At 28.6% G+C, this 25,249-nt stretch overlaps 1 protein-coding gene across 2 annotated transcripts; it reads left to right on the top strand.

The window, feature by feature from the left end:
- Positions 1 to 324: 324 nt before the first annotated feature.
- LOC111637946 (MORN repeat-containing protein 3-like) lies at positions 325 to 25,149 on the top strand. 2 transcript variants are annotated; one of them, XM_023383554.1, is made up of 6 exons: positions 325 to 360; positions 809 to 938; positions 13,524 to 13,684; positions 17,859 to 18,018; positions 20,877 to 21,055; positions 24,758 to 25,149. In XM_023383554.1, the coding sequence occupies exons 1-6, from the start codon at positions 340 to 342 to the stop codon at positions 25,061 to 25,063; spliced, it is 957 nt and encodes a 318-aa protein (XP_023239322.1). In that variant the 5' UTR covers positions 325 to 339; the 3' UTR covers positions 25,064 to 25,149. The 2 variants fall into 2 exon arrangements, with proteins under 2 accessions (XP_023239322.1, XP_023239321.1); XM_023383553.1 differs by lacking the exon at positions 325 to 360 and having other exon boundaries at positions 445 to 938.
- Positions 25,150 to 25,249: the final 100 nt, after the last annotated feature.

Below are 25,249 nucleotides of genomic sequence, written 5' to 3'. Positions count from 1 at the left end.
TTCGTAATCTGAAAATACAGGAGATTCCACTCCGCCACTAATATTCTAATATACAATAGCAATTTTTTTTTCACGTGTAGTATAGAAATTTGTAATAAGATATATAATGCGGTTATAATAAAATATTGTGCGATTATTTTCATATAATTAAAATTAATATTTATTTATTTTTTAGAGAATACGAGGGAAGTGGCGCTTCCAACGCTTGTAATGACGGCACGCCACTGATTGTTTGTTATTCTTAAATTTGCCAATACCCATATGTAAACCCAGCAAATGAAATGTAGACAGAAATTAATTGATATATAGACATCCAATCAATGTTTTCGTGTGATATTTATGATATTATCCAAGTTAGACGTATGTTAACGTAACTGTCATGTTTTGTAGCAATTCGTCGAACAACTTAGGTGTGCATAGCGAACAAACAAACGAACATCCTCATTTATATATAGATTTTTCGGTCCTTAAACTTTTGCTACTTATAGCAAGTTACTAAGTTAGCGAATTAATATTATTGGTTTGCTTACTTGTTAACTACTTGTCACTTAAAACCACACTTTAATATGTGTTTCGTAAAATTAGATACAAGAATACATTAAAACATCAGTTTTTGTCTTAAGTAAATCACATCTCAATTCTCTAATAGCGCCCTCTTTGATTTTGTTTATAATTATAAATTCGAAATTATAGAATATTTAAATTAAAATAAATTTTTTTTCATATAAAATATTTAATTCCAATCAAATTATTATTCAATTTTTATGAAATGGAAAGGATTATAGTAAGAGACAAATACGTATTACAGAGAAAACACGTCGAGCCTCCGCTGTGGAAAAAATGGCAGAAGTTGGCCGAAAGAGAAGGGCTTAGAAGAACCACGTTTTTTCTTAATGGAGATCGATACGTTGGAGAATGGCATAATGACGTAAAGCATGGTAAGTATAGGTCCTAAATAGGAACCAGTTTCTCATAGGAAGTCCTTCCAGGATGCATTCCCCCTTGACATTGCCCACGTGTTGCAGTCCAATCCAATCCATTTAATATGATCATAAAGTCTATTTGGAAGATTATTGAATTGGCTAATAAGCACTTTTCATTTTGCTAAAAAATTTAGTCATAATTGCATATTCCTTAGTATTCACAAAGTTTTAGTGTAACTGTCAAAAAAAAAAAAAACATGTTGATGTTTTAGTTCAACAATAGCATTGTCAGTGTAAAGAAATGATAATTAATGGTTTAAGAAATTATATTTATAAATAAGTTATAATTTACTTTTTGAATCTCTGTTCTAAACTTCTGTTTTTGTACTAAATAGAGGGTGATGAATAATATTCTAATGGGAAAATGTAATAAATTTTAAACTTTAAAGTTACAATGTAACAGCTGTTATAACTAGCCAAATTTTTTATCATTGTATTTTGAATTTAAAACTTTCAAATAACTAATAACATTTTTAAGTTTTATGTATCAAAAATTGAGAAAAATACTTGATTAAATTATTTTGCAATACTTTGAACAGTATATTGTAAGATAGCCAATAATGAATATAAATTAATTCAAAGAAAGTAACTAATTCCAAGAAAATATACTTTGAATCAGTAATTTTAGTATCAGTATACATAAAATTTTTAGTTCCAAATATTAGCATTTATTTGAAAGAAAACTTTATTTGAATTGTCATTGAGTCATTGTTATGCTTCCAAATGAATGCTAATATTTAGGAAAGTATTTAAGTAAGACAAAACCTTTCACACTTTGATTCTAGCTGTTTAATCACAAGGTACAAATGTTTTTGGCCACTTTGAATGGCTTTCTTCAGGTACAATGAGGTCAGTTGGAATGTCATTTAGCAGATATTCAAACTGCTAGAAACAAGTGTGAAGTCAAAGGTTTTGTCTTACTTATTTTAAGTAGTTCTAGCTTTGAATGCATAGAAGTAGGAAAGTATTTATTTTGAAAAAACATACCATACAATATTATTATGTTAATAAATAAAATAATGTGATTTGAACTTTTTTATTGATTTATATATATTTAATCATATGGAATTGCCAATAATAAATCCTCTTTTTTAATGTGGCTGTCTGCTATATTGTTTATAATATTTTCAATCCTAACATCTTTCCCTCTGTTGTTTGTTCTTTGTCCTTTATTTTTCTGGAACTTTTGTCCCCTCTAAATCTTTCATGAAGCAACATGGGAGAGGAGTTTATTCTGAGAACCATTGGGAACAATGAAAAGGGAAGTCATGTGGGATGTTGGGAAGAGAGTCATAGTATAAATGACAAGTAGTTTCATGTCTGTCCCATAAGTTAATCTGCACATGTGCAACTTTGTAGCAAATGCTAGCATTTTTTCGTGAACTATGGGATGAAATAAACATTCTGGAGTGCACTGTGTCAGCTATTAATTGTTCAAAAAATAAAGCTGTTTGGAATGAGTTATCATTCTTTAGATTTCCAAAAGACACTGAAAGGTAGAGTAGCATTTTTAGTATAAATACTGTAGAATATGCAATTTTATTGTTTATCACATTTCCTTTAAATATGTATTGACATACTATATACGTGTATATACATGTGTCTTGTACTTACATATTTTGATATGTAAATACAAGATACATGTATATACAAAATATATGTATTGTACATGTATATAAATAAAAACAAAATTATCTTACGTTATATAAAATATATAAAATTGTTTCAATGTATAACATACAGATATCTGTATTGCATTTACTTTTAAAGAATGGGTGGTTTAATAATATTTTAGCTGGTATATAAAAATATAAGAATATATGTATGTCTGATGCAGGAAAAAATTTCAGGTGTAAAAAATTGGTAATAAACACCAGAAGGGAAGATGTCTTAAAAAAATCTCCTGATTATTTGTATGCAAAGTGTCAAATTTGTGCTGACCATTTTGAAGATTACATGTTCATGAATGCAGGAAAACATCTGTTAATTTGGAATGCAGTTCCAACTATATTTAGCATCCCAAATCCTCCATCACAAATAGAACCTTGTTGATGTCCACTGAGAAGACACACAGATCTTTAGTCAACAAAGAAAGGTAGGTATGCTATCCCTGAACAAACAATCTAATGCTATCACACAACTCATCAACTTCATCAGAACTAGGAATGCAACAGGCAACTACATCTTCAGCTGAAGCAAGTTCTCCTAAAACAAAAATGAAACAATTACAAAATACAAAAATCAAAGAAAGCAAGACTTAATAAAAGCCTCAATGCAATGAAATCAGTTCATTCACCTAAAAAACAAAAACAAATTTTTAGAGAAGATATAATAGCTTACATATCAGATCATTTTTCTGCACCATTAAAAAGTTTTTTGATAGCCCAAATCAACTTTGGATCTCATAAAAAAGGAGGGAAAAAATGGTCAGCTGCAATGATGAATTTAGCTTGTCTCTGTATTTTCAAAGTCCTAAAAACTACAGATTCATGAGAGATCTGTTTTCACTGACATCAAGAACAAGTTTATAAGTGGGTAATTTTAAAAATTTACTTAATTATAAGTGAGCTTTTTTTAAATTTTATGTTAAATCTTTCAAAAGTATTATTGAAATTTACCAGGAAATAGATCAATAANTACGGTATGTAACATGTGTAAATATGTTTGTTAATTACAAAATAATAAATCATTTTTATTCCACTTTCTTAAACGATTCTACAAATTTTGATACATGGCATAAACAAAAATATTAAATTCCTGACACCTTTTTTGCATAAAAAATACTATATAGTTTAGAAAATATACACAATAAACAAAACAATAAAAAAAATGTTATTTTGTTTATTATTTGTATATTATTCAGCTATTAGTTTGTTACCCAAATTACCATTGCCCAGTTGATCATGTCCCTGAATAAAACCATAAAATTAAAAAGATAAGAATACCACTTTTCAAAAAATTGCAATTTAACTTCTACAAACAATAATTTAATCAAATAAATTGTAAAGATACCAGGGCTGTGGAGTCGGAGTCGTGGAGTTTTGGCCGGAGTCAGAGTCGTCAAAAAATCCGCCGACTCCGACTTCCTTTTTACTTACCAACTTGTTGTGTATATGAAATGGAGTCAGAGTCGGATGGTAAGGAAAAGTCGGAGTTGGATGGTAAGTAAAAGTCGGAGTTGGAGTTGGAGTCAGTAGATTTTTATGTGACTCCACAGCCCTGAAAGATACAAAAATTTAATAAAATTTTATTTAAAATTGTGTTTACATATTTTAAACAATGTTTCAAATGAAAAATAAATTTTTAATTTAAGTGAAAAGCAGCGTATTGCTTGCTCATCAGCATTTCCCTTGCTGAGAGCTAGGGGCGAAGGCTACAGGATGACGTTTTGAAGTACCACATGACCAAAGGGACTGGTCCCTAAGTGAAACTAATTGTTGCTCATACTATGAGAGAGTCACAGGCCACTTCTCACCTGATCATCAGAAGAAGAGGACAGACTTTTCCTCTCAACTGAGAAAAAGACTGGCAGCATTAGGAGCGGAGTTGAATGAGAAGAGGCAGCATCTCATGCAGTGGTCAAAAAGTGCGACAAGTGACCCAAGTGTAGTCCATGAATTGTGTAATGAACTTTTGTGACAAGTAGAAAAAAAGAAAAAGGATGTCATCAAAATTTATTATGCCTAAAAAAAAGAAGTGAAACTTTGTACAAAGACTTTTCAGTGGACCCTCTCTTCATCAGAAAGGAGCTATATCATCCAAACACAAAGAAAAAATAACATGGATATTTCTATCCTTATTCTATTTCTATTCTCTTCATGTGTCTTATTCCATATGTTCTTGTTTTATATTTTAAAATAGTTTTACAATAGCCTTAGTTTATAATTATTGTAATGCATGAACAGATATTATTTTTTGTACTTTTGCAACGTGAGAAAAAAATAGGGATGAAACAATTGCTGGTTACCAACCATAACTAGAATCTTGGAAAAGAAAAAAAGGATCCCATAAGCATAAACTCAATTAAAATAAATTTTTATTCTGTTTTGTTAATATACCAGACATTCCTATTGATGTCTTATCTGAAATTTTTGATACAGCCTTTGTGTGCAAATTACATTCACTTACTAAATTCATATTAGATATAAAATTCAAATTTAAAAAAATAAATAAATAAATTGAAATTTAGATAATTTGATATCTTTTAATTACATTTAAGTTTTAAAATATCAGAAAAATTGATAGACAATTTAACAAACCTTAGCATTAGTATAAACCAATAATAAAAAGGTTTTTGAAATAACAGTTATGTAAATTATTCTTAGAAATGTAAAAACACTATAGAAAACATTAAATGAATAAATTCAAATGCAACCAAATTGTACTTCATAGAATTTACTCTGTGAAGACTTCTGATAATTTACCTTCTGTTTATAACAGGGAAAACTTTTATGTCTAATTTCATCATAAAAATTGTCAAAGAAAATAATTTTTTTTTTCAATCAAATATTTTTATTTGCATTAAGGCTAAGCCTTGTTACAGGGGGTATTTTCCAATAATATATTATTATACATTTGTTAATTTTTCATTGTTTGATATACATCACACTCAAGATCATTAATAACATTACAATAATTGTTTAGTTTTAAATTTTATCATTATTTTCCTTTTTAAATATTTTACTTTAAGTAACTTTTAATTTTCATCGTTTGATATACATCACACTCAAGATCATTAATAACATTACAATAATCGTTTAGTATTAAATTGCAATTTGATTAAAAAAACCATTAATTTTATACATTTGATTTAACGTAAAATTGTTTAATTTAGTTCTAAAGTCTTGATTTTGCTTCGTAGATATTACTTCTATAATTTCATATTTTTTATGGTATTTCTTTAGTCCTTTGCAGTCTCTTAGTATATGAATCAGAGAATAGTCACTTGATTTACACCAGTAACATCTGTCCTTAGTAAAATCTAAATAAGTATTATTGATAAACAACGAATATTTATTAAGTCTTAATTGAATTAATAATCTTTTTATATTCATATTAATATTAGCTGTTATGATGTTCGAAGTATTTCATTTAGTAAATCTATCTGGTCAGGCAGAACGTAAACCAACACCATAATAATTAACTTTTGGTATAAATGTTTTATATCAGTATTATCAATTTGTAATAAGATTAGAATATAATTAGTTGCTTTTTATATAAATTTTATGGAACCAATGTTTTTTCTTAATATTAGACAAAGTCCTCCATGCAGTCTCCATGGTCCTATTGGTTTCTGTGCATCAGAAGATATAATTGTATATTCCATTCTATTTTTTATAATTTCATTAACTGATGTGACTAGCCAGATTTCAGTTATACCTAAGATATCAGTATTATATAGTAATTGAGAAAATTCTTGAGTTTTTATTTTGTGGATTAAGCCTTGGCAGTTCCAGTTTGTGATATTTAAGTTAAGATTATTTGAAATTTTAATATCTTGATAATTTTCACATTCTAATTCTGAATTAATTATATTATTGGGTTTTTCTGTAGAGAATACAACAAAAACTCATCAGCATGAATATAACTATATGTAATTTTTTGACGATTAATTAACAGATAGTCATCACGCAGTTTTAGTTGTAATCCTTGTTTCTTAAAATCTGTATAATAATGTAAAAGTTTTTTTCTTCTTTTGCAAGAATCTTTATTTAAATCAGCTGACATATTAATTTCTTGCCAATTTCCCAGTGTCTTGTTATGTTTCGATTTATTAAAGGCTGCATGGATTCTATTTCTTAATAGGTTTGATTTTAATACTATGCACTTAATTTGAATATTTGGATTAGGTATTGAATATATATTTTCTATACCTTCTGATTTGCTGCAAACTATTTTTAAAGTATTAGAAAAAAATGTTGCTAATTTATTTTTAGTAATATTTTTAAGCTGATTTGTATAATCATAAACAATAATTTTATTATTATAGTGTTAGTCATAGTATCCAGTTTATATTGAGTTAATTCATTTTCCAGTCTTAATGTAGTAAATTCATTTTTTATTTTATCATTTCTTATTTTTATTTGTTGAATTCGATCTTTAAATTCTTTAATTTCATTTTGAATTATATTAATTTCTTATCTTATAAGTGAAAATTGACTCACCAACTTATCATTACTATTAGTTATCAGTTCGACTATCTTATTTCATAATTCTGCTGTTGAAATGTCTGTTTGTTCCGCAGGTAATTGTTCTTGTGAGGAAGTTAAATTAATTAGCTCACTTGTTTGATATGATGATTCGGCTCTTCTAGGTTCAGTATATTCAGTGATAAGGTTTGAATCTGGTTCCAATGGTTTGATACTATTAGTCAGCAATTTCTGACGAGCAGATGATCTTCCTCTCTTTGTTGGAGTTTTCTGTAAGGGTTTGCAGGATTTGGTTCTATTTCAGCAATCAGTAACAATAAAACAAGAAGCTTAATATTATTCCTTTTATTCGAAAATAATTCAAAATTTTTCATTTCTTGAAAAAATCAGACAAAGTATGGAAGTGGAGAAAAATTCACGCCAACAGCTTTGACGATCAGAGCACCCTCAAAGAAAATAATATTTATCATCGATGAATGACTTAACATATTAAAAGAAATTATAATTTTCAACTGATTAGTCTTACAAAATCCAAGCAAATATGCATTAAAATGTTGATATGATGTGATTCATTTAATTCATATTCCCTAAAAGTTGAAGTGCAATATATTATGGTCATGATTTCAATAATAATTTAATAGTCATTCTTGAAAGACAATGCTTAATAATTATTTTAAATATTGTCATTCTACGGTTAAATTTTTTCCACTGCATTGAAAACTTAAAGAAAAGAATCACATAAACTTAATAGAGTAGATAATCTAGTGATTTTTGAAAATGAAAAGAAAATTATGTAATAATGATGTAAAACTTTTTGAAAGTGATATTTTTGAAAACAGTATTTTGTTTGAAAAAGTTTTAGTTTTCTTAATTTTTTATTGATAAAAATAAATAATAATTCACTTTAAATATATGGGATGCTTATTTATAAATTGTTAATATTTTAAAAATAATTTCTGTATTAAAGTTTTGAATATGCATTTGACTCATCTTAAGGAGTGGTATATGTACTGTACATATACCTACTTCATTTTAAATTAAAACTAAATTAGATACAGTATATTCACTATATCAATAATAATTTGAGTTTCATAGAAAGTATTGATATCAAATTACATTATCTGTCAGAAAAATCTATATATGAATGAGGATGTTTGTTTGTTTGTTCACTACGCTGTTTGACCAATTGCTACAAAACTCTACAGTTAGGATTACATAGTTCTTGGATATTGTCATAAATATCACCCCAAAATATTGATTGGATTTCTACATATAAATTAATTTTTGTCTACATTCTATTTGCTGAGTTTACATATAGCTATCCAACACTGATCACTTTTCAAATATTAATAGTAGACTAATATTAATTAATAGTCATTGGCCATCCTTTCTTCTGGGAGGAGGTCAATAACTACTATTGGTCGAGTTACTTCATTCTTCAACAGTCCCTTCTTTCTGTCAGACCAGCGGTATGGTGTCCTTCGAATAAGAAAATTACATAATATAAAGTTACCAGCCTGCATAAAATATATTTTAAGTGGTTTTTGAGGGTGCTGAGTTTAAATATTTGATTTGTTTTTTGAGAAATTTGATTGGTTGGCAGATTACCATTTGATTTTTGGCTGTGAACAATACAGTTTCTTAAAGTTAACATTAGAAAAAAGTTATGACATCTGAAAAAATTAGGATATCATATTTTCAATTCCTGTCGATTTGACCATTGAATGTATCATTTTGTACCATCTGAATATTGCAAGAAACATGACAAACTAAAATAACTAAACTTTTTATATACTACTGGGTGACCAATCTAACACATTTTTAAAATTGTGTATTTCTCTACTGCACATAATTTAAAGAATTTTTCAAATATATGTTAGATTGTTCACTTGGTGTGAAAAAATATGTTAGATTGGTCACTTGGTGTGATAAACCCTTACATAAGATAACCTTTGTAGTTATATAAATCAGATACTATAATAGAAGCATTAAAAGTACAAAATACAACATATAATCTAATAATTTTAATGTTTGTTGTTATTTTTTGCTCGGGCAATGCTAGGCTTATCCTCTAGTATTTAATAACTTAAAATATTTTAGATGATTTTTATATATGTAATTTTTAAAATTATAAGAAATAGAAATCTTAACTTCTTTTTCAGACAGCATGGATTTCCATTTTTTTACATGGCACATGATTTTTAAATCTTAAATACATAATTATACATTTTCTTTTTCACATAAAATATTTGACAATTTATATAATGGACAATATAACATATTAGAAGATATTATATAAATTATATAGTAATATATTTCAGTTTAATCAGAACTTATTATATAAATTATAGATTCTTAAATTTAAAATCTTGGGCCTTGTAAGAAATTCACAATGTCCAAAAAAAGTGGTTCAAATTTCTATTTCTTTATGAATTTAAAAATTATTACAAAATTTATAGACTGTCAAATTGAAAGAAATTATTGAAGAAGTAAAATGAAATATGATATTGGCTAGTAAAGAAGATAGTATTTCTTTATAGTATTACTAGTGAATATAAATCAGTATCTCCGTTATAATTAGGAAGTATTGAGATAATGTTAATACTAAGTCCCTAGTTTTTAACAAGCTTTATGACTTTTATTTTGATATAAATAATATGCAATCTAAAAATAAAGTATTTTAAGAATGATATTGATTTTGGCATATGAATACAAAAACTCATATGCCAAAATCAATATCATTTCTAAAATTTTAAAAATAGCAATAGTTATTTTCTTTTATATAATAAAATAATACAAATTTGAAAGAAGAATTATTATAAGAAATGTGAAACAATTAACAGCTCGCAACTCAGAAAACAGGAATATTTTATTAAATTATGTTCAAAAATTCTATTTTCTATTGTTTGAATTATGGACTACTGTTAAGGACAGATATTGAGTTGAACTAATTATACTAACTATTGTAAAAATAATATAAGCATGTTTTACTGTTATAATTTTTAAAAACTATAAACATTATATATATAAATTTATATTAAATAATCAAATGCTGATTTCATTAATAAGCAAAAGTTATAAAAGTGTAAATCCTACAGAGGCATCACTATTAAAGGATTAAATCAAGAACCAAAATATTTTGAATTTAAGGATCTTGTGGATTTACTTTTTAATTATATGTTTGTATGTTTGATACTGTTTAATTGACAAAATCAACTATTTCATCAAGTTTAATTGTTTTCATCAAAATTGTTGATTATTTCTTTCTCTTTTTTTAGTCTTTTTATAGTAATTTAATATAGTAAATAATTTTAGGAATAATAAGTAAATCTTTTTATTTTTACAATATTGAGTAATTTTAAGAGTTAAACAGATACTGGTTATACAGTATATTCATTAACTGCTTTCTTCAGAGTGTAAATTTTTCATTATTTCAAGCACTCTCGGGTTATGAGAAGTTTTTTCTTTTTTGTTATTTCAGAAATATGAAAATGCTAGTAAATGCTCCTCTGCTTTTTTAAGTGTTTTAGATGACAGCACAAACAAAGAAGTCTTCTTCACTTCAATTTCTTTTTTTTAAGACTTTTCCTGTTTTGCCATTAATAATTCTGTTTTTATATTCTGTTTTACATAGTTTTTATATAAATAAAAGCTCTGCAAATTTTTTGAATCTTATGTCTACAGGTTGGTGTGTGCTTTCTGTATATAAGCAAATTTAGTATAAGGGCTCATATAGTAAAGGAATTCTATAAATTCTGACTTTTTGAGTTTGATCTCTGCTCTCTCCATTCTTGAAATGGAAGGTTCTTGTATTTCTCCCTTTTTTGCATATATTAATTGGAAAAACTTTTTAAGAAACTTTGTATTCATATAGATTGTTTGTTTGTTCTTTATTAGAAATACTAATTTAATAAAATTAGTTAAATTATTCATCTTTCAGTATTTGTGAGGCATTTTTACTCCTTTTTAAAAAGATCCTTTTAAAAATATTAATTAGTTTTGATTTAAAATGTAAGTATGCTGATTAGAGGTTAGTACTTTACTCCTTTCCTTCAGGATAGTCTAGGGCCCTCTTGTATGTGGGTGGTGGTTTGTGGAGACAGGAAAAGACAAGTGTTTCACAAAATCGTTTATTTATTGTTGATTATGCTTACATAATTTTGGTTTTTGAGGTCTGAAATTTCAATGTCCTGTCAAGTAGTTTCTTGGAATATCTTTTATTTTCGTTCTTCCAGATGGAGCAGCCCTGAGGCATGGCAAGTCAAAGTTTATAGTAGAGGTGACACACATAATAATAATCTGGACACCTTTTTTTGGGATGATGTAGAAAGTTGGATCTTGGAGGGGGAAATCTGGGATAAAAGCCAGAGGAAGAAATCTAGAGCTCTCCGTGTCCTTAGAGATGGAGGTTTTATATGTTTATTTTGTGTGATTATTTTCTTACTGGTCAGACTTTCCCTTCCTCACTCTCCGATTGGTCTCTTACAGCTTTCAAGATGAAAATTGAGACCAATTTTAGGTTGTGAGAAAGGTCTGCCTGGGATGGTTTATCCGACACCATCCTCTTGACTGATCACAATTTATCAAAGACTAAGACACCCATGCTCATATTTTACCTTCGTTTCCCTTTTCCTTATTGCATCTTTTAAATAATTCCCTTTTTAATTTAATTTTATTTTAAAAATTATTTTTCCTTTATTTCTTATGAGCGAGATGATGTCAAAATCATGAGGCATAAACTCGTGACCAAATTACCAATGATGTTTACTACAAGATATTATTTCCATTCATGAATGATAGAAATAAAGTACCATCAATAAAGTTTTTTGTTTTTTTCAGATACAAATTTCACAAAATATTAGAAAAACTATTTTACAATTGATTTCAAAGTTTTGAAGAACTGTTAGTGTATTAATGTAATAAATAAAATAATTTAATAGGAAAATTGCAATGATAAATATTGAGAATTATGGATATACTTTCTGAAGCTTTCTATTCTCTAGAAAAAGAAACTTTTGAGATACCTAAACATTTTACCAAGTCAGTTGAAAGGTTTGTTCATAGATTGGGTGCTCAGTTTGCTCAAGTAGTTTTTATTTCAATGCTCTCATTTTAAAAACAGATAAATGGAATCATATCTGATATACTGTGTATCTGTTATTATTACCGATTCAATTTAATTTCAAAAATGAACTTTGCTACATCATATCCCAGCTCAGTTTATCTCAGCTCTCAACTTTGGTCTAAATGCACAGCCTACCTGATTGCGCTCGATTGTCTTAGTTATACATTATAAGTGTCTAATATTTGTTGTTAAGTTCCATCAAGTCGTCTTCGACTCCTGGTGACTGCATGGACAAGTCTTTCCTTGTCCATGTAGTTTACTTGGCAAGAGTTGAGGAAGTGGTTTGCCATTGCCTTCTTCCTTGAATGATGTGTCACGCGCGCGCGGGAAAAGAATGCCTTCCGGGAGGACTTTTATAGGGAACTGGCCTCCTATTTAGTCATTATTGGCAAGGAGAAAACCCAGAAAACTCCAAGCAGCCAGCCTGTCCGATCGCGGCACGAACCCACGACTGAACTTCCCAGTGTTCAGGGTCCAGTCACCACCACTATGAGCGGCAACGGAGACCACTTGGCCACTGGTGGGCCAAGTGTCTAATATATATACTGATAAAACAACATTGAGAAGTCTGTAAATGAGAATCTGAGAAGATAAGTTAAATTTACATCATGTTTTCATAATTTATATTCTGCTTTAAGGAATAATTACAATAAATGCAAAAGTGCTTGCTTTAATTTTTAACTTTTTCAAAGTATTTTGTGTAAATTTCTTTTTAATGTCATTTATATAGATTGCTTTATAACATTTAAATATATTCATAGTAATAATGAATAGGTTTATTTTAAATTGTATTTGTAATTGTAATAAAGAGAATATTCATTCTTATTTTTATAAATATTACCTACAGTAAAGGTTAAATAAAATGAATAAAAACAAAATTATTAGTATTATATAACTAAGCATATAAGATTAAAATATAAACTTTTGTTCTTATAATTCTGTTGATTTGCTGCATTATCACAATTCATTAACCATATGTTGTTGTTGTTATAAGTTAATGTACAGAATAGTCATATGAACAACTAAATATTATTATTTTTTCCAGATTGTTTTAACATAATGCTTGGTTGTTTGCTGATTATAAAATTTTAGATTGATTTAATTTGTATGTATGAAATGTGCAGAATAATTAATATAATATTTCGGTTAAATGTAAATAATTTCAATTTTTATTTTTTGAGATAATTTTATTAATATATTAAAACAAGTATTTATTAATAAAATATTAATTGTTAATTATACTAAATTAAAACACTTTTTTAATAGGTGTAGGTACATATTGGTACAAAAAGAATGGGGAAGTTTATAGTGGCAATTGGGTTAAAGGAAGAAGATCAGGTTATGGAACTTTATCTATACCTCATCCAACAATTGAAAATGAAAATTGGAAATATTATGTAGGAGACTGGAAAAATGATAAACAACATGTAAGTTTTATAATGATGATGATGAAAATTTATGTAGTAATAAAAAATAACTTTTTCAGTAAATTTGAAGATTTTATAAGATTCAAAAAATGTAACTTTCAATCTTTTTTTAAAATAACTTGACAAACATTATTATTATAGTAATATACAAGATCTGATCAAAATGTGTCAGGGATGAAGTTGTGAAAATAAAAAATAATACATTAATGGAGATGAAGGAGGAGGTTATTTCTAGTTTTACATAAGTTATACATTTTAGTGAGCTATCTACTAGCTTTTTTTAAAATTGCTTTTTGAAGTTGAGGAAAAGTATTATATTTTACAGCTTTCAAATTTTGGAATCTTTTTCTTTTAAAATTTTTTATTCTAGGAAATAGAAAATAAGTAACATGGAACAATGTTTCAGGAATATGAAAATGGTTATTATATCTAAAATTCAATGCATAATCAAAAATTTCTGTTAAAGTTGAGCAAAATATATAGTTTGTTATTATGATAGATCAGTTATTTGTAACATATGTCATGAATGCATTATTAATTTAAATTATAAATAAAAATTTAAATTGTTTATACTAGCAGAGCTTGGTTTTGATTGAGAAAAAATGATAAGCATAAGCATTAGTGTTGCTTTTAACTTAAACTCTCCTTGGTGATGAGATTTTCATGATGACTACAGTTTTTTTTTCTTAGCTTTTATGTAATAAATAAATGTTGTTCAAAAAATAAAAATATCTAAATAGTTCAGCCAGTTTGAGAATTTTGTTTCAAGATTCACTTCTTAGGCTGACCACAGTTTCTTGATACCAAAACAAAACAGGATCAACAGCTGATAAATAGAATAAACAGGTCCTCTCTTATTAAAATTTTGTCAAGAAATATAAATGGGCATTATATTAACAATTTGTTAATATATTATTACTGATTTTGATTTGGTGGTGTAAAAAAGGATATATAAATGTCTCTAAAAGATTTTATTTTCAAAAATCTAATAATAACATGATATACTGTAATAAAAATATCACTATTTAATAGTTAAGTTGATATAGGGGTTTCCTAGCATCAAATCAAGCATACATTTTTCAGATAAATAAACTTTTTTTGTGTATATTCTGATCACTCACAATTTTATCATAAAACTTGTTGCATTGTAAGTCACAGTTTTGCCTTATAATTAGATTAGCATTGCTTTCATGACTTCAATATTTAATTTCAACTTTTCTTTTAACCACAGGAATTCATGAGTGAAAATATTCTTTCAAAAGTTATAGTTTCTGATAAACTAAAGACTACTATCAAATTATTAAAATCTTGAAATTCAAGATCCTTTTTGTAAATTTTATTTAAATATTTTGACCCCTCTGTCACTACATTGGTTTTTTCTCCTTTCAATTGCTTCAAGTGTTTAGTTATTGTGTTTATTAGTGCCATTGATTGAATTGTTGAATTTCATCCGTTTCTCTTCAGGTGATATGTTCCTCAATATTGTTCAACCTATTCTGTAAGCTATATTTTATGCCATTTCTTTCTCAGTAATATCTATTCAAATTTATGACCTTTATCAATGCAGAATAAATATTTTCTAACAAGTCACACATTCAGAACACAATATGTAAATGCATTTAATATACAGGGCATTCTGTAAAAACTGCATAAACTCTGCAGAGTGCGAATCCTTGCTTGGAGTACATAAAAAAATGAACCAAGAACCATATCTTTACAACCCATGGTTTTTGAGAAAAATGTGAAAGAAAAAGTATGACATCACACCTGGAGTTTTATTGGAAACATGAACATCAGTACTTGCATATGACATTATGCTTACACAGGAAGATGCTGAAAATGACCACCATGCATATCAAGGCATGTATGTGCATGTCTTAGAATGGCTGACTTCACATGCTTCAGCATCATGTTGTCCACAAAAGTGAACTACCGTGAAGATGAGCAACCAAGTGTAGTAACTGGGTTTGATATACCAATTCCTTAAGATGACCCATAGGAAGAAATCCAAAGATGTCAGATCTGGCAATCATGGTAGCCACACAACTAGACCCCCACATCCAATCCAGTAACCTAGGTATTCCATATCCAATTAATCATATACAGGAAAGCAGAGATGTGCTGGTACTCCATCATGCTGGAATCACAGGCCACGTATTGCTGATCAAGGAAATCAGTACTTCATGGAGAAATACCAAGTATGAATGTTCTGTGATATGTTGAGATAGCAGATATGGTCCAGTAATGTGATTGCCCAGTATGCCAGCCTATACATTTACAGACCAGCAGACCTGGTGTCTCTGTGGGAAGATCACAAGAGGATTGGACTCTGACCACATGTCTGTTGTGACTATTGAAGACTACAGAATGTGATTTGGTTACTCATCTTCATGCTATGTTCACTTTTGTGCACAGCACAATGCTAGATCATGTGCAGTCAGCCATTCTATGGCATGCATATACATGCCTTGATATGTGTGGTGGTCATTTTTGGCATCTTCCTATTGTGTAGGTTGCCCACATGCATAGCTGTCAATTGCTCATGTTTCCTGTTTCCCTAGAGGCAGTACCATGTGCGGGCTTATTTTCTATATATATTTTGACCATACTGTTATCTGTGGGCTATCCCCCGTGTGTTGTAATTAAAGTATACTCAATAAGTGGAACACGACGGCACCATGGTTCCCATTTCACATTCCTTCCTTTTCTTCCCACTTCTCACTTCCTCTAAAACTCGTCATCCTTCCTTTTCAAAGACTATGCCGTAAGGTTCGGCCTTCTAACACTTTTAATCATATCATATCATATCCAAGCATAATGTCATGTGCAAGTACTGATGTTCATGATTCCAATAAATCTTATTTTCTGTGCACTGGATGTGTGACATTATATTTTTTCATATGTACTCTGAGTAAGGATTCTCATTCTGCAGAATTTATGCAGTCTTGACAGGACACCCTGTATAAACTAGATGTAAAATTTTTGATTTTCAAAAAAATGGGACAAAAGTGCAAACTTTACTAAAACAATGAAACAGTCTGGTCAGAGCAAAAAAAAGAAAAAAAAATGGTACTTTTCCATTTCAAATAATGTCTAATCAGCTTACCTTCTTCTCTATACTCAAATGCTATATAGCAGATTTTGCTAAGAAATGGAAAAATGTGAGCATATCAGAATTATTTGACATGAAACCAAAAGGAGATCCCTAATTCATCTGAAATTATTTTGATTATTAATTTTTTGGCTACTCTCACCAAAACATCCAATTTCATGTTTAGTCAGTAATTTGGAGTTTAACTCTACTTTGCTGTATTTTAAATTACCAATTATTTGACATTAATAGATTTAATAGATTATTTGACATGCTAAAATAACTTAAAGAAAAAATTAAGGAAATACTTGATTTTGCATTAAGCAAATAAATAAATTGTTTTAAAAGATGTAAAAAGTATTTAGAGTTTAGTTTTCCTTAACTGTCTAGAAATAATGACATATTTATCGATACATAGCCAAACGATTGCCTTAAATACTCAGGCTATAAATCTGCTAATTTTAATAATTAATACCAAGTAATTTACTATTAATTATTAAAATTACTTGGTATTAATTACCGTAATAATTATGGTGGCACCATGGCACCCCCAGCTAGCACCATGATTAGCCATGTAAGTTTATATCTAAATTTAAATACATCTAATAATGAAGACTTGCTCAGGGTCTAGGTAGTGCAACTGGCAAGTGCACCATACAACAAGCAGAGGTTGTGGGTTCAAGACCCACCCAGGCCAGTTTTTTCCTTCCAGATGATTCTAAGATATTTAATAAATTTTTAAAATTATAATTATTAATTTAGATAAGAGATGGCACCTCTAGTAGCAAATTACTTGTTATTAATTATTAAAATTAGCAGATTTATAGCCAGAGTATTTAAAGCAATCATTTGGCTATATATATATATATATATATATACACATAGCCAAATGATTGCTATATATATATAGCTTCAGGTTGTTTAATATACTGACATATTTATCATTGCATCTCTCTTATGCTTTGATCTTTTACATAGATACTGTATGTACATCTAATCTTATGTACTGTATTAATATGTTTTAAATATTGATATATTTAAAAAATTTATTATATTTATTATTTTTAATATATCTTCCTGTAGGGTTATGGAATATGTTATTTTACAAATGGTGATGTATTTGAAGGCCAATGGAAATATGGTAAAATGTGTGGCTGGGGAAGAATGATTTATCATGATGGAAGTATTTATGAAGGAGACTGGCAAAATGGTACACGTAATGGATTAGGAACATTTAATTCAGGTAATTCAAGAATTCAGGTAACAGTGAATCACCTTGGAAGATGCTTTTTTGATGTTAACTTGCCCATATGTTTCATTTCTGATCATTAGTTCTGTCTTTCATTTCTTCATTGCATTTTCTGTGAATGTTCTGATGTTACTATAATACGCTTCTTGTTTAGTTTAAAATGTATTGGTGAGCTCTATAATGACCTGTTTATTTCTAGAATCACTTTGGAATGTTCTGATGCTTTTATCTATTTTGATGGTCCACAAACATTTAATGATCAAACTGTATAGTAGAGTCGAATGCCTTTTCTAGTCAATGCAGACCACGTGCAGGTTTTTTTTTTTTCAATTTGTACAGTTCTTGAAAATCATTGTTTTGATCAGAAGTTTATTTTTTTATACTTCTGCTTTTCCTTTTTGTTTCATTTTTGCTCCAGTGGGAGGATATTACTTGCTTCAAAATAATCCTGACTGTTATCAACTATTATGCCAGTGAGCAATTTGAACATAGTAGGCAAGTATATTATTGGCTGGTATTTTGGTGTGGTTGTTCTTTTCATTGGATCTTTTTGTATGAGACAAAATAGATGAATGGTTAACAACAGGCAAACTTGTCTCTGTGCAGTGCTTGATTGAATTGTTTGGCCATCAGTGGATATAAGCTAGTCAGATATTTTAGCGAGAAGTCATGTACTTGATCATTACTAGGAGATGTCCAGTTTTTTACTCTTTTTGTTCAGTTTTTAACCATTTCTGTTATCTCCTGTTCAAATTCTTTTATCCAGCTTGCATCATGATTGTAATTTTTACATTTTGTAAACCCTTGCTTTTTTGTTTTTACCCATTAACCATATGGAGACTGAGGACTTTGTCAACTGTTTGGCTGGAATGTGGTCAGTTGCAATGCAATCATCCCATGCCAGCGAATGTGACACAGAATGAAACACAGACTAAGACTTTATTAACACACATGATATATTACATTCAAGAACAAACAGTTGACAAAGTCCTCAGTCTCCATATGGTCAATGGGTAAAAACAAAAAAGCAAGGGTTTACAAAATGTAAAAATTACGATCATGATGCAAGCTGGATAAAAGAATTTGAACAGGAGATAACAGAAATGGTTTAAAACTGAACAAAAAGAGTCAAAAACTGGACATCTCCTAGTAATGATCAAGTACATGACTTCTCACTAAATATCTGACTAGCTTATATCCAGTGATGGCCAAACAATTCAATCAAGCACTGCACAGAGACAAGTTTGCCTGTTGTTAACCATTCATCTGACCACATTCGCTGAACACATTCAGCGAATGTGGTCAGTTACAATGGTTTCAGCATCATCCCATGGAATGCTAATCTTTAGATCTTCTTTATATATAGAGCACCATGTTTGTGGTCTACCTTGTTTCCTTTTACTACTGTGTGATTTCCATTTTAAGGCTACTTTTGGTAAGCATTCCTCTGGCATACAAAGAACTTTACATGTCCTGCAAAATGCCTTCTACACTCTGTAACATGTCCTGTAGTTTGTGTAGGACACTTCTGAGGACTTTCTCATTTGTGATATGGTTAAGATATGTAATTCTGAGTATCCTTTGAAGACAGCATTGATGAAATATGTTGTGTTTCTGAGTAATCTTTCTGTCTTTCCATGTTTCACAGGAGTAAATTGTAGTTGGAATGACAATGGTGTTATAGAGGTGTATCTTAAGTACTGTACTGATTGTTCATGTCAATCAGATTGAGCAGTCTTTGAAAGACAGCTGATGCTTTACCAAGTCGACATTTTATATCAGCTTCAACACCTCCATCTGGTGATAACATACTACCAAGGTAGCAGAACTTCTCCACTTCATTCATTGTTTGTGATTTTTATTTTTGATTGATTATTTATGGATATTATTTTTGTTTATTACTGGTGATCTGCAATCCCATTCTTCCAGCCTTCTGTTCAAGGCTTGTGGTCATACTCTGCATCTTTGGGCATGTTTCTGATATCAATGCAATGTCATCAGCAAAGTTCAAGTCTGTGAGTTGCATCTATCCTCTCCATGGAATTTCATGTTAATAAAGTGTTTGTGATGGTTGAGATCCTCATTAATTTTCAAACACATTGATTTTCATTATTGTCCTATTTTTACACAGCAATATTTTAATATAAAATATATATTTATCATATCAACATTTTCATTGTGGTCTACTCAATATTTAAAACACAATTAGTATAAAATTTGTCCACCAATGTTTAATTAATTAAATGGATAAGATCCATTAAACACTGCAGCTGGCCATGGATTTGTACCTGACCAGTAGACTGTTTTATTCGTGTACCTAACACTTAAATAGAGGTAATTTTTTGATAGAAATTCTCTTCAGAGATACCATCCCCTTAGGTTAGATATTTCGAAATAAGGCAATACCCTCATGCTGTATTGCCTTGTCCCATCAAAGAAGCAGTCATATACAATTCCTATTAAGGGTGCTACATAATCTTAAGTTTAGCAAATTTAATAAATATGAGTGGTAGATCATTAAAAGATAAAGATTTGTTATTAAGGAAATTGCAGTTTGGAATATTTAATATCATTCTAAAATCATAGATTGATAGGTAAATAGGTTTATTATAGAGTTTTAATGACATTTGGAGAAAGTGGGGTTATTCAAGTGAACTGGGAACAATTTACAATTTACAATTTTTCACACAAATAATGGAAAACACTTCCTGATATATGATAACAGCCATAACAACAATACTGAAACACAATTTCTTATTTTGAAAATATTTATTGATTGATAGAATTATACTAAAATTCTAAATTTATACTAGAAATTATTTATATTGTGGCATAAAAAAATTTTCTTTCAGGAAATAATTATATATATAATGGATCCTGGAAAAATAATTTGAAGGATGGATCTGGAGAACTAAAATTAAAGGATAAAGGAATAAATATTGATGGATTTTGGATGGAAGGATGTTTACGGTGTGGTCTGGTACAAGACGATAAAGATAAATGTTTAACTCCATATCATCCACTACCACTGGTAATATATTTTTATTACACAAATTTAAATTATTCTGATGTATCATATATAAAATAAAATATTCTCAACAAATTAATAATTAAATAAAAATATCTAATCAAATTATTAATAGAATAAATAAACAGTGTTCAATTTTTCTCAATATTTAGAAACAAAAACTATACTATATTTTGTTCACTTAATTCTTTTATTCAAATTTTTGTAATAAAAAAAATTGAAGGGTCAACAAAAATTTGTATTGTACAGCATTTATAAGCATACAGAGAACATTTTAATTCAAAGTCTTGCACACACAGTCTCCACAATTCCTAATTTAGGCTATTATTAATTTAAATATTGAGAAAAATGAAGAATTTCAATATAATTACAATTTAACTAAACATTTTGTGTGTTTTTCCTAATTTGTTCCCAAAATTAACATTTTGGGATTTTCTATTTAATAGTATGCAGAGAATAATAAAAACTATAAACTGATTAAAAAATTACAAGTACTGTATGTTGGTATCATGTAATTATCATGTATTATACAGTGGGTGATTGGTTAATGAACATAATCCATTCCATGACCATGCTCTGTATTTGAATTGTGTTAACTGACTATCGACTTATCAAATTACCATAAAAATCTATGGTAATTTGATTAATTCGTTCTGGAGACCCCAAAAAATAAATAAACACCCATGAAAACACGAAGCAATTGTTATTACATGTAAATAAATGTAGTAAGAAAGTATAGAATTTTTTGTTCTTTGTTTCTCAGATGCAATTTTCGTTACTCCTTTATCTGCTTGTCTATTTGATTATATGTTTCTTAGCTAAGATTGTATCTACAGTCGACCCCCCTATAATTACGGTCCCTATAGTTACGATTCCTATAAAACTACGAAAAAATTGCTATCGGTATTCGTAAAAAATAGTAAAAGTTCCCTATAAACACCTCAAACGTCATCGGGAAGCCGAACTACTTTCCCGCCGTCCATAGCGCCACGCTACGGAGAGATTTCTATCGTCTGGACAGTATTATATAAATTATATATAAATTAGATACTGTACATATAATTATATATTAATTATATATAAATTAGGTACTGTATATATAATTATATATTAACTTATTGTAACTTTGTTATAATTAAATATATAATTTCCGCCGTCTAGCGTGGCGCCACGCTACGGAGATTTTTACGCTAACTATCGTCTGTCAGTATGTAAATTAGGTACCGTAAGTCTAATACAGTACTGTAATTTTATACATTTCTTGTGAAAGAAACATTTCTTATTCAACGGCGATTAAAATTATTTATATTAATGATGTCTCCGAAGTTCTACGAAGTTTTCACAGAAAAATAAGTTGTTAGAAATCGGCCGCTCTTTGCTGAGCTGTTCCGCGACGAAAACAATGTTGAGCAATGGCAATGTCGAATGGTGACACTCGGTAAGTAATCCTACAATTTTTTGTTTATAGCGTAGTTTATACGGATTATTCCCAAAAAATATATACGTATTTTGGAAATGTTGAGTCGGATTAGTCTAGAATCGATTAATTTTATGGAAGAAAATCTTTCAAACAGCCGTAGTCCGTAAACTTGATACGTGTCGGGTTGTGATTGGAAGGATTCGTAAGAAAGCGGATTCCTAGAGAATGGAACGTATCTCTATCTTATAGGGGGGTCGACTGTACTGTAGACCTGTTGAAGTCATCTTCCTACAATATCAGGCATCTTTTGCTCACTCTTTACCTTGGCTGTTATGTCTTCTTTAGTTTCAATAGTGAACATAGTTGTTAATATCTTAAGCAATTATATAATATTCTTTATCTGTACAACACATTATGTTCTATATATTCTAAAAGAGGTGTACAAAAATTTTTGACACTCCACTATTTTTAGGACCATAATATTGTCAGTTTTTTAAATAAAAAGTTCAGAAAAGCACAAAAATTCAGCAAACAGAAATTAACTAGTGCAAAAGGTTATGTATACAACTGTGAAAGTCTCATTCCATAAACCATGTATAGATGTCATTAAAATGTAGTTTTACAAATCTTAAACACAGCTTCACTTCTTGTGTTTGTTTATCAAGTGTTCATTATCCAAACATAATGAACACTTTCAAGAAAGATTTTTGTCTGAACCGTTCGTTAACTGATCACCCACTGTATTTCAAAACTAGATATACTTCAATGCAAGAACTAGTACTAAGAAGTATTTGTGTACATATTTAATTTGCACTTTTTTTTGTTGTTTTATTTTACAATTTAATCATGTAGCAATTTGATGCTTTGATTATACAGACATCAGAATCTTTTGACTCAAGAAATTTTAAAATTGGAACCTAAAATGTTTATTTCCACATAACACTATTGTTGGTTGGTAGTTACTATAATAACCAGGGCTTGAGGTTGGTAACAAAGCTCCTGACTTATGATTGGACCTTATAGAATTTTATGACTCAAAATTTACTTTGGAGACAATATAATTAAATTCCTAACTCAGAATGGCTTTTCAACACTACAAAGTGAATCGTCAAGCATTCCTATGAAAACTGAAAGTACTTAGTGATAATGAAAAATTGAAAAAAGCATATTCAACCACACACACAAAACATTTTGTGTCACTCTATGGTTTAGTAAAGTATTTATTTAAAAACATGAATTAAGCCATTGTATGAATCTTTTGACAATAAAAATTTAGGATTAACTAACACAGTGTGTTAGTTACTTGAATACTTAGGATTATAAGCTATACTTATTTTTCTTTGCATACCATTAATTACCATTGATTTTCTTTTCATAAATTTATTTTTGAATACTGTGTTACTTGAATACTTAGGATTAGCTAACACAGTGTGTTAGCTAATCCTAAGTATTCAAGTAACACAGTATTCAAAAATAAATTTATGAAAAGAAAATCAATGGTAATTAATGGTATGCAAAGAAAAATCATAAAATAAGATTATGTTGCATTACAGAGACTTCTGTAATGCAACATAAGAGGTTAATGTTCCTACTAGGAGCTTAATATAAAGCACAATAAGAAAAGAGTAGAACTTGACCAACTTCTTAGTTTTCGTTAATAGAAGAGAAACTATTATGAGTCAAAAATTAAATAGTAAATTGGTTAACATTTAAAGTTTCAGAAATTTTTAAAGTGAGAATTTTGTTACTGATGTGAACACCTTACTAATAATTTCAAAAATTATTTGAAGGACACTATAAGCTATACTTATTTTTCTCTTATTGTATGTATAGTATACTGAAATATCCTCTAATGTAGTTTGTATACATCATTCAGAACATGCATTTAACAGATCATAATGTAACATTGGATGTTACATTGTGTATTTTCTCAGTAGTTTAATTTGTAAGTTAAAATAATAATTTGAAGCTGGTTCTTATCATTAATACATAATTTTAAAATCTTTATTGATAATTACATCAGTTATACATTTAAATAAGCAATGTGTACAATTACAGAAACATTAACTTTTGAGAAGCTTTAAAAATAATACCAATACATTTTAAATTCATTACAAATGACCTTTCAATGATTATTTGAGAAATTCAAGATTAATTATATTTATTTTAAAATATTAATTTAAATAAGATAATGTTTTATTTTATAAAATTTTCTATTAAATATAAATGCTATTGATATTACTTGTTTAATTAATGGTAACATATCTTTCTAAACATTATTATAGCTAGAGTTGGCCGACATAGACGAAGTGCTGAAAAATGCAAAACAAGATGTTATATTAAGATACGGAACAATATTTGACAACACAAAGACAGACATAATTGCACCTGTGGAAACTACTTTAAAGGAAGAAGAAGAAATAATAATAGAAAAAGTAGAAGAAAGTTTAAGTGAAATTTTTGAAGAATGTATGTTTGAAATAAAAGAAAGTTTAGTTTATCAGGAAGATAGCAAAGAAGACACAACAGAGAGTGATGAAATCAAAAGTTCAGATCATTCATTAAGTACTTCATCAGACTTCTCATATTGATATATATTTGTAACCTGAAAATGTGTTAAAATCTATTCTCACAAAAGTAAACTATAAAAATTCTAATTTATTTAAATAGTAGTATTGTACATTTATACAGAATAAATTTAAATTTATATGAAGAAGTTTTAGCCAATAGTCTGTATTTCATAAAACTCAAAATAAATTTCAATAAAATAGCTTGAA

Source organism: Centruroides sculpturatus, unplaced genomic scaffold (genome assembly GCF_000671375.1).
Source record: "Centruroides sculpturatus isolate CEXI.00-Female unplaced genomic scaffold, Cexi_2.0 scaffold716, whole genome shotgun sequence".
NCBI classification, from domain to species: Eukaryota; Metazoa; Arthropoda; class Arachnida; order Scorpiones; family Buthidae; genus Centruroides; species Centruroides sculpturatus.
The sequence above is the reverse complement of the archived record's forward strand: the minus strand, read 5'-3'. Positions and strand labels throughout refer to the sequence as shown.

Bases quoted from the DNA above. Each gene is read 5' to 3' on its own strand.
- LOC111637946 (XM_023383553.1), top strand. From the start codon at position 770: ATGGAAAGGATTATAGTAAGAGACAAATACGTATTACAGAGAAAACAC. The intron at 939-13,523 runs GTAAGTATAGGT...CTTTTTTAATAG, and splicing joins GCATAATGACGTAAAGCATG to GTGTAGGTACATATTGGTAC. The intron at 21,056-24,757 runs GTAATATATTTT...ACATTATTATAG, and splicing joins CATATCATCCACTACCACTG to CTAGAGTTGGCCGACATAGA.